General features: G+C 59.9%; 1 protein-coding gene across 3 annotated transcripts in view; it reads right to left on the minus strand.

The window, feature by feature from the left end:
- AJAP1 (adherens junctions associated protein 1) overlaps positions 1 to 7154 on the minus strand; it is a 44532-nt gene extending 37378 nt beyond the window's left edge. For all 3 annotated transcript variants that reach the window (XR_012632045.1, XR_012632046.1, XM_074892894.1), the window contains exon 1: positions 7009 to 7154. Coding sequence is in view for 1 of the 3 variants with exons in the window: in XM_074892894.1 (XP_074748995.1) it covers positions 7009 to 7037 (29 nt within the window). In the remaining 2 variants the exon portion in view is untranslated. The remainder of the gene's footprint in view (positions 1 to 7008) is intronic.
- Between the last annotated feature and the right edge of the window lie 3495 nt (positions 7155 to 10649).

Raw genomic sequence — 10649 nt, forward strand, 5'->3', positions numbered from 1 at the left:
ATCTCCTTTTAGCACTGAACAATCTCTTTTCCACGAAGAGGAGCAGTTCTCCCTGCCATGGCCACCTCACCACGTGTACAGCACCCGGGCACCTCGCAGGCTCCAGCAGCCGCGGGAGTGAAATCCTGTGGGATCAAGGTGAACATGAGTCACCAGAGGCACTCTGGGCGCCTGGAAAACACTGTGCTGTTTGTGGGCACACACCCTCCGGAGCCTAATTACCAGTGAGTCACATATCGCTGTGCTTTGCATCTCATCAAAAAAAAAAAAAAAAAAAAAAAAATCCCCTTTGCGGGAGAGATTAAACTTTTCAGAGCGTTATCTCCAAGGGAGGGATGGAGGTCTCTGCCAGGCAGATTGGTGGCGACAGGAGACCTCCCGTATCCCTCGCTGCTTTTTGCAAACCTCTGCAGTTTATCGCGTCTCCCCCGCGCAGGGTCCGTGTGCCAGCAGCCTTGCGCCGCACAGGTCTGGACCTCCGGAAGGATGAAAGGGAAGAACATGGAATCATATCCCTTCCCACCAGATGCCCGAGCAGAACATCCCCAAGGAACTGCCCATATGAAACGTTTCCGTCCTCCTCCATCAAAATTAGCAAAATTGATTTTGCCAGAGAATATGTCACTTTGAATAAGTCCTGAATATTTCACGTCGGAGGATGCTAAAGGAGCAGAGAGCCTCTTATGAAGTCAAGAAACAAGAAGATGAGTAACTCATCCTCATCCTTCCCAGAGAAATGTTAATAAGAAAGACCATGAAAGGCAACTACTTGTGGAAAATGAGTTTATTCTTCTCAGGAGCTCTTTTAAAAATAACTCTTGCCAGCATCTGAAATGGCAACGTTTTCCCTGTGTAACGCCCTGCGCTGCGGGTTCAGCCGAGCCCCGGCTTCTGCGGGGGAGAGGCTGAGCCCGACCGTGCTCCCGGCGGGAACTGCAGCCACGTGGCCTGGGCTCCCGGCATTAATCACCCACGTTTCGGTGGGTACTTAAGTGGATGTCCTAATCCATGTCAATTAACTGACGCTTCATTACTCGAGTCCTGCAGACGGAGGCGGAGATGCTATCGCAGGCCCCGGGAGCAGGGCTGGGGTCAGGCACGCGGGATGCAGCAATTAGCGGCACGCGTCCCCGAGGAAGCCGCGGCTCGGCTCGCTGGGCAGGCGAATCCCGCGGGGGGAAACCTGGGCTCCCCCCGACCTTGCCACGTCTTCAACCTGAATGACACGCAGCCAAGAGGCAACACCAATTACCGCCGTTTGCTCTGAACGGAGCCTCAACTGCTGTCTGCTGAGCGACGAGCCTCAGCCCTCCCACACGAGGCTTTACGCAGTTTGCAAGCCAGCATTACGCAGCCACGTCTCCTATTTATAGGGCCAGAACCCACGGCATCACACGGAGATTCTCCCAAACATCCCGGGGTGCTGCAGAAAGGGAGGCACGGCCAAAGCCCCTTACGGATGGGAGCAGCTGGTCCCTGCGAGGTCGCAGCTAAATTCCACGAAACAGCAGAACCCCCCTCGCCACGGTCCCTGCGCCAGCACGTCCCCATCCCCTCGTGTCAGGGCACGCACGCTCCAGCAAGCTCCATTTTTTCCATCTCAGGGGTCCAGACTCGCATTTCTCCTGCAGGAAGCACGTCACCGCTCCCAGACGACGTGTTGTTCTTGAAGCTGGTTTTACCCAGACTTTATTTGGAAGCCAGCGGAGTCCGCAGCGCTCGCACCCCAGCGCGCAGCGGAAAGCCTCGCCGCTCCACCTCGCCACTTTGCAACAGCTTCACCCAGGCCCGAGAGCAGATTTGTGGCCTTGCTGCCAGCCATCTTCTTCATCAGGAACCAGCGAGTCCCTTTCGTTACCTGCTCCAGCCAGGGAACGGCCTCTGCTCCGCACAGCACCGGGCAGGATGGGGCAGGCCTGTGCAGTGGCGGCATCGCCGATGGGGAAGCGCCAGCACCCACCGGCAGAAGGGGCCCAGCACCGCTGGGGATGCAACAACGCTGCCAGAAAAGCAGAGCTGCTGGGGAAGACTTTTGGAGCAAATTTCCACAAAAATCATCGCATGTTAAAGTGTATCTCCTGCCTACACATCATTTCCAAGTCACAATGAGACATTTTGCAGATCAGAGTGGAAAATGAACACTTTATGAATGATGAGCTTTATTTTTTTTTTTTTCTGGAAATCCATTTCATTTCTGCAGGACAGCCAGCAAAGGTGGAGGGCTGGGGAAGCCTCTGCCGCTGAATTCTGGTGGGGCGCTGGCCCAAAGGTGGCCAGTGGTCTCAGACAGAAAACCAGAGCCAGGCTCAGAGGCCTCGCCGGGGATGTCCGACCCGCTGCGCTGTTGGGGAGGACCTCGGGCGAGTCCCCGGCAGTTGCTTCAGCCTCCTGCGCCCTCGGCGCTCACTGCCCCCATCTCTGCTTATTTCCATGCAACTGCTTATCTGTCTCCAGCCAAGCCAGATTTCTCTCCTTTTATCGCTGTTGCTTGGTACCAGAAAGGCTGAATCACTCGGCACTGACAAGAGGACACATCCTCCTGCACTTGGGGTTACCGCTGTCGGTCTCCATCGTGTTCCCCGAGCATCGCACCCAGCAGCCCCAACCCTGAGCCTCCCCGCAGCATCGCGCGGGTGCTTCGCCTCCGCCTCGGCCCACCCGCGCAAGAAACACCCGAGAGACACAAAACCTCCCCAGAAACACCCCTCGGTCCCTGCCGCGTCCCGCAGCCAACGGCATCCAACACCGCCTCGAGCACTGCTGCTCCTCGCAGAGCTGCCACGGCCGGAGAAAGGGATTGATAAACCCGGAAAGCGGCAGCAATTCAGTGGCAGACAAAACCTCATTTCACGAGGAATCCTCATAAAACCAAATTAATGTTGAAGGATGAAGGCAGGTAAACCTCCCACAGTTAAGTTGAGGCCACAGAGGCTCAGTTTAAATCTCCCAGCAGTTCTGATCTAATCAATGCATTTCAAAGTGAAATTAGATGAAGTACATCTCCATCACAGGAAATTATGTAAGCTATCAAAGTCTGTAGGTGCAGGTCCCGGTTAGAAGAGCCACAAGAAATATTCACATCAATTTGAATTCCATTTTTAAGGAGGCAGTTCAGGTCCAGAGTTTTACATTATTCCAATGAAAAAATTCACTCTGATGAAAACCATGTACCCAAGGTGAAGAAAGACCCAAGCGGCAGCTTCGGGAGCAACCCCCAGAAAACCTGCGGAGGCCGCTGGGTCACTGGGCTTGACTGGGGAACCCCCTCCCCGCGGTGCCGTCCAGCATGGGAGGGAAGGAGGGAAAAAGCCTTTGTTTTAAACGAGGGGGCAAAAGCACCGACGAGGCCGCTCCATCCTCCCCGCTGATCCCACCCAACACGCTTGGCTTCCAGGAGTTATCCCACTACACAAGTTCTGGTCTCAAACCTGAACCCCGTTGGGCCTGAACTGCTGTAACCCACTTCAGCATCGCCAGCCCTCAACGAGAATAACAGGTACCACAACCCGGAGCGGAGCAGCTCCCGCTCCTCCGGCTCAGCATATTGATTCCCGTAATCTTTCCTCCCAGTCCTTCTCCTATTAGCTATATTTAAAGGCTTAAGCACGCATACATTTCCATAATGAACCTCAGACCTGTCGGAAGTCATATGGATTATTCACACCCTACAGAGCTGTTGTGCAGAGCCGCTCGCCGGGCTCACCGCCGCCCTGGATAGATGCAAATGTAAATAAGCCGTGTGGGGAGACCTGGCAGAGCAGATTTGGGTGAGGAAAGGTAGGAACAAGGTTATGGGGCCAGCTGGAGAGCCGGCCTCCACCTCACCGTGTTCCCCTTCACAGGCTGGGCTCTGGAGGAAAATCAGCAAGTCCTTATTTCCCGCAGACCCCAGCTCCGAGGCCGGGCCGGCCGCTCGCACGTTCCACATGGCGCAGGCAGGCAGATGGCGGGTGACGTGGGGCAGCCCCAAGGCGACCAGGGCCAGTGGCTGCTCCACCGCCGCGGCAGCTCCCATCCGTCCATCTGTCCGTCCCCCCACCGGAGACGCCACAAAGGCAACGCGGCAGCGATGGCTCCGGTGTTATTACAACAATTATTCGTGCTTGGGGGAAGAGGCTGCTAAAGACCATCGCCGCTCCCTTTGCCTCATCTGTGAAATTGCTGCCAGTTAGGAGGTACGAACCGCTGCATAAAAGTGCAGTTTATTCAAGCATTATTGTGGCTGTTAAGTATCATAGCCGGTGACACTAGATGAATTTCTGTGGCAATCAATTCACCCGGGAGCAGCCAGCTCAGCCCCTGCGTGGATGCGGGATGAGTAAGGACTCCTCAGTGGAGGCCATTAACTCCCACTGCTTACTGCTCTCATTACTTTCCAGACTGCAAGGCTTGCATCTTTGACGAGCAGCTGAATCTACATTTGACAGCGTGAACCTGACGAGTGAAATTCATGGAAAATGTTTGCTTTGGCAGTAACTACAAGGCCCATAAAGTTTCCTCGGTGCCAGTGCGCAGGGATGTATGCTTTTAATGAGTTGTTTTATACAATCGGGAAGAAATCGCAAACAGTGTTTTTACTCATACTGCAAATCACTCCGGAGCTAAACGCTGTAAAAATCGTGGCATATTGTTTAAAATATTGTATTTGTAGCTATGGAAGGGAAGTCCCCAGCCAGAGCTAGGAGGCAGGCAGGCGGCACGCTGCAGAAAGCTGCCGTGCCCTCCCAGGCAGGCGCAAGCACTGACGCAGGCGTTTGCACACACACGTATGTCGGTGCCCGTTTGGGAGGCGCCGGAGCAGCTGCTGTCCCCCCCCAGTAACAGAAACAAACAGCCCCTTCGCCCTGCAGCGCCCGCCGCACCGCCCAGGGCCGAGCGCGTCCGGAGCATCCCCGGGCCCTCGGAACCGGGGCAGCCGCAAGCTCCCTCCACACAAGCCAGGGCAGAGTAATCCTGAGCGACGCGGGTTTGCAGGTCTCGCCCTCCTCGGCTTAGGAGCCGGAGTGGCCCGCAAGGCCACGCACCCGCCGCGGCCCCGGGGCCAAAGGAAATCCAAGTTGAAAGGAGCAATAAGGCACCGTCCCCCCGCGGCAGGCGGCAGCTCCAGGCAGAGACCGCGCGGGGTGAAACGGGCGCTGGAAAGGTCTACTGCTTCTCTTGGAGCTATTTTTCTAGCAGTCTTCAAGAAAATGAGGGGAAATGACTTGGGAAATGTCAGAAATAAAGCCAGAAGCAATTAGAGTTAGAGAGAAGCAAGAGCAGCAGGCAAGGTTAGCAGTAAAGTTATCTCTTATTAAAAATAAAACACGGAGGGACTGGAAGCTGATGAGGTGGTACAGAGGACAGCCTGGCGCGGAGGACCCAGCATAGACAGCAAAGACATTCGCAAGGCGAATCGAGGGGAGAAGCGACCGGAAGGCTCCTGTTTTCACTGCTAAACTCTCCACAAAAATAAAAAAGCAGAGGGCGTCCTCTGTTTCCAAGATTACAGTCTTCTGCTGGCTCCAGCCTCGGGAAACAGCCCTCCAGCTCCACCGGGCTCTCCATCTGCCACAGCAGACACCCGAACGCTGGGCACCCCAAAAACCAGCTCGGGTGCTTTCCCCAGGAGTAATTCCTAAGGTCACTACATCACCGCAGACTCTGTCCTTCCCGCCACGCAGCATCCTCGGCAGACGGACGGACGGACATCCCTGGCGGCAGCGTGAAGGTGCTGGCGTGCCTGGGCCATCCAGGCGCGTCGGCCGGGGGCCGGGGACGAGGCCGGGGGCCATCGGGAGCTCACTGGCCACGTGCCTCTGGAACAGGCTGCACAGCACACGCGGGTGTAAAACAAAAGCCAAGGGCCTCCCCCGGCTCCTCGGAGCAGACAAAACCTCAGGTCAAGTGTCACCCCCCCGGGACTCCATCCAGCGCTGGGGCAAGGGGACAAAGCCGCCAGCGACCGCACAGGGTGACGGACAAAGGCCTCTCGCCTCCCCCGCGTCCCGCCCGTGGCGTTCGGGGGGCCCTGCCCGCCTCCCCAGAGCAGCAGCCATGTTCTGCCAGAGTGCGGGGACGCGGGGAGCGGCGCGGGCTCCCCGAGACGCTGCGCGGGGGTAGGGCCGCAGCCATCGCTCACCCCGCAGCCGGGCGGGGGCCACGTCCCGCTCCCCGGGGAGTGACCGCAGGGCCCGGTGCGAGCTGGCCTCGTGTCCCCGCGCCTCGGGACCCCCACAGTCCACGACGACGCGCCCGAACCGCCCTCCCGCTCGGCGGGGAGCGGGGTTTGACCCCAGCCCCACGCGAACCACTCGCCAGCTCCAAACCAGGACTTTTGACGTACAAAATGAGGTTGGGGGGCTGGGGGAGTGGGACGGGCCCTGAATCTCACAGCAGCGCAGCTTTCCTCGCTCAACACGCCGCTGCTCTACCCGCATCCCAGCCAGCCCGGCTCGAGGTAGGGCGAAGCCGGTGCCGCTGAGGCTTCAGGGTTCTCCCAACACCATGGAAATAACAAGATTTCGGCTCAGATGACTTCGCAGCGGTAATGAAAATGGGTTACATAACACTTTGCCTCCGTCTCCTCTGCTTTGCAATTCTCGATTAATCTCCCAAACACATCCCCACATTCCCCCCCCCACCAGTATCTCCGGCCCCTTCCCCCGGGGTGGCGAAAGGGGTGGGGGGGCCCTTCCCGGCAGCGTGCGGGGAGCAGCCGGCAAAGGGACGCGGAGCGCGGATCTCCCCGCGCCGCGCGGAGACGGGGCTGGGGGGGGGAACGGGGGGGGGTCCCGGACGAGGGTGGGGGGGGACACACACCACGCCGGGAGCAGGGACCGGCCGCGCCTCCCCGGGCTGCGCCGCCCCAGCCCGCACCCCCCGCACCCCGCTCCACCAAGTTCATCCTTCAACTCCACCAGCCGCTCCCCGAGCGCTGCCGGGCGGGCGGAGGCGAGAAGCGCAGCCGGCGCTCGCTCCGCGGGGTTCCGCGGGGTGCCGCGGAGCCACCGCGCCCCCCAGCCCTACCTGCTTCCCGGGAGCCGTCGCATCCACATCGTCACGTCTCCCGGCCCGGCGGGGCTCACCGCCTCAGCTCTCCATCCGGGCGCACCGCCCCGCGCCCGCGGAAGCGCTCCGCGCCGGGGCAGGCGGCGGCCGGCGGGGCGGGCATGCCCGGGGAGGGGGGGCGGGGGGGCCGCTCCGCCTGCCCTGGCCCCTCAGCGCCAGCGGGGCAGCTGCGCGCCCGCGGAGGCTGCGCGCCCCATGCGCGGCGGGGGCCCCTGCGGTGCGCGGTGCGGCTGGGCTCGGCTCGGCTCGGCTAGGCTCAGCGCGCCCGCGTCTGTGCGCGCACCCGCAGGGCGGGGGCGGGGGGGGGCCGCGGCTCGGGGAAGTTACGCGGGGAGGAGGCGGGGGCGGAGCGCGGCCCCTTCGCTCCGCGGCCGCGGTGGGGGCGGACCCGCCACCGGAGCCGGAGCGACCGGCGGGGCTGGACCCCCCCCGCCGCCTCCGCGGAGGAGGAGCGCAGGGTCCCGCCGGCGCAGCCCCGCGGGGGAGAGACCCGCGGGAAATCGCCCTTCTCCCCCCAAAAGACCGCCGCCAACTCGCCCCAAGCGCCCCGGGTCGCCCCTTCCCCGGCGGCTCCCGGGGCGGACGAGCCGCTTCCTGCGCCCCGAACCGAGCCTGCCCCTTTAGGCGCGGGTTTAGCGGCTCGGCGGTTCGGAAAGGGGGGTGCCTGCCCCCTTAGGCGCGGGTTTAACGATTCAGCGGTTCGGAACAGGGGGTGCCTGCCCCTTTAGGCGCGGGTTTAGCGGCTCGGCGGTTCGGGATGGGGGTGCCAGCCCCGTTAAGCGCGGGTTTAGCGGCTTGGCGGTTCGGAACTGGGGGTGCCTGCTCCGTTAAGCGCGGGTTTAGCGGCTCGGCGGTTCGGGAGCGGGGTGCCACTGCGCTGATCCCCGCCCTCCCCGAGCAGCCGGTGCCTCCGGCCCCGCGCTGGAGGCGGTTTAAGGAGCCCCGGGGAAGGGGCTGTTGCCTTTTTAATCCGGGTTTTGGAGGCCGTGCGAGGCGGAAGAGCGGCGCCCGCTGGCACCCCGCTCCCCACCAAAAAATAAAATAAAATAAAGAGTTTCCACTCCTGATCCCGCACATCTGTTCTGCAGGAAAAATGTCGAGCAAGTGAGCGCGCTAATCTCCCGCTGGCGAGCGGCTTCTCCCGAACAGCCGCCGCCTCCTCCTCCTCCTCCTCCTCCTCCTCAGCCTCAGCCTCCCCGATCAGAGGTTTGCAGCAGCCGCCGCCGCCACCGAATTTCCTTCAGCTGAAAAGTTCGTGGCTTTTTTGCTCTGCGCTCGGTTAAAGACAATAGAGCACAGAGAGGGCGAGTGAACGCGTGGGGAAGGGCTGTGGTTATTTTAAGAGGTGTTTCATCGGAGCCCGGTACGTTCTCTCTCTTTCCAGGGGTGCTGCCTGGCAGAAGCCACGTTGTTCCTATAGTGTGGGGAAAGAAAAGCATCTCTCCTGAAAAGCCGAGCTCCTTTGGATGGTTTCTGCTCAATTGCTGCAATAAAAGAAGTTTTTGTATGAATCTGGGGACAGATTCTTTGACGCGGCTCCCGGCTACGCGTGAGGACGGGGGCTGCCTTTGTGCAGGGTCAGGGCCACCCGGGGGGGCCCTTCGCAGGAACAAACCTCGGGTGGGCCTCAGGTCCGGGCCGGGCAGGGGCACCCCAGCCGCCCCGGCTCACTGCCGCCCCAACCATCACACCGGGGAGCGCGGCTGCGCTACAAACGCGTCTCTCCCCGCTGCCTTTCTGAGTCTCCAGGTTTCTTCCCCGCCTCCATACAAACTTAGTCCGGACTCAGGAGCCCCTCTGAGCCAGGCAGCCCGATGGCAGGTCAGCCTTGTCCCTGCGACGCCTCGCCAGCCCCTGCTCCCTCTGGAGCTCCCGCTGGATCCGCTCCGGCTGCCGCTGGAAGCGCTGCAGCTCAGCATCCCCATCCCCGCCTTGTTCCGAGTGGGATTCCTGCTCGGGGGAACCTGTCTGGGGAAGGATGAAACGGCGGGGGCCGGCCTGAAGAACAGCTTATCCTGGGAGATTTCCGCTGCCGGGGAGACAGGCCTCTCCTATCCGAGCCCAAGCAGAACCAGGGCTGCAAAAGTGCCCTAAACAATGGCCAGGCTGATGGTTTTTTTTTCCTAAGCGTGATTCCGACCTGCCGGGGCAGCCTGGGCTCAGTTCCCTGGGAGCCACCGCTGAGCCCCGGCTCGCAGGCCAGGCAGAGCGTGTTCGGTGACGCTGCGGGGTCACAACAGTCCCTGCTCCATCTCCCTGTAATGTGGCCAGTTACAAACTGGACCACGGCTCTGCCCAGCTGGAGCTGTCATCCCTCTGCAGCCTGGGGGGAGGGGGCCACGAGACCGGGGGACGCTCGTTACATGCAAAACCGTGATTTTACACGTGGTGTTCGTAGCTGCAAATTACAACAGCTTCAGCAAAACCAGCATCAAAGCACAATGCTCACCTGGACGCAGTCTTTCTGGAGGCTGTATGTGTAATCACTTGAAAGGGAAAGCTCGGCTTTATTGCAAGCCCAGTGACTTTATCACCCATTAAACCCGGCTAACTAACATGAAAGATCTTTAGAGAGAAGAAGGGAAGAGCATCCAATTGTCAGTCTCGTAAGAGTCTGTTCTGGAGCCCAGGAGATACTGGAACGCAGTTAAGTAGAAGACAATCAATTAAGGCTTAAATAAACCCAAACGAGCAAACATTAATGAGAGCTATCTTGTATCTGAAACAAATCCTCTTAACTCATCCCCACTTAAAAAAGTATTATTTCCCCGTTTGTGCCAAACGCACGGAGCCGGCGCGGGGATTGTGCACTGGGGGACCCGTCTGGGGGGGGCAGGACCGTGTCCAGGGAGCTCTGGGCCTGGCAGCACAGGCCAAGCTTGAGGAAGGGGCTGGAAGCCACCAGGAAGCTTTGTTTGTATTTATTTGTCTATAAACATCTGTTGTACCTCTACATACGTTAGTAGGGCAAGTGAACCCTGGTACTGAAGGGCCCCGTGCCCTTGCCATCAGCTTTCCTCTGGCCCCGAGCCTCTTCCAGAGCTTCTGCCCTGCATTGAAATGTCACCAGCCAGAAGCTCCCAGAGTATTTTTGAACCAGAAAAAGAGCGATATCAAAGGAGAGTTGAGGCTTTCAACAGCACCAAAGCCAGCGTGTACACAAAGCTTTCCCATACAGGCCGTTATTTGGGTTCACGGCCGGTTTGAGGCGTAAAGCTCGCGGGGAGGGAGATACCTGGCCAGAGCTTGGGTGTCCAAGCCGCGTCCTCGCTGCCCTCCAGAGAGCCCTGCCTGCTGCCTGCCTGCTGCCTGCCCGCCGCTGGGCCAGGCGGCACGTGAGGCACTCGCTTCCGCGCCTTCTTAAAATAGCCAGCACACCATTTTTAGTGGCGCTTTAAAAGGCAGATTGATGCCAATCGGCAATCTTGGCCCCCTTTGTCTGGCTCATTTACTCAGCAGCGCTGCCGGGGCTGCCGAGCGCGGAGCGGGTGGCAGGCGATGGAGCAGCCCGCTGCGGGAGCAGGAACTGTGAATTATCCCACCATTTAAGTAGGAGGGAAGGAAGTCATTAGCGAATTCATTTGTCTAACTTGTTCTTC

The sequence above is a fragment of the Strix uralensis genome, chromosome 23, assembly GCF_047716275.1.
Source record: "Strix uralensis isolate ZFMK-TIS-50842 chromosome 23, bStrUra1, whole genome shotgun sequence".
Taxonomy (NCBI): domain Eukaryota; kingdom Metazoa; phylum Chordata; class Aves; order Strigiformes; family Strigidae; genus Strix; species Strix uralensis.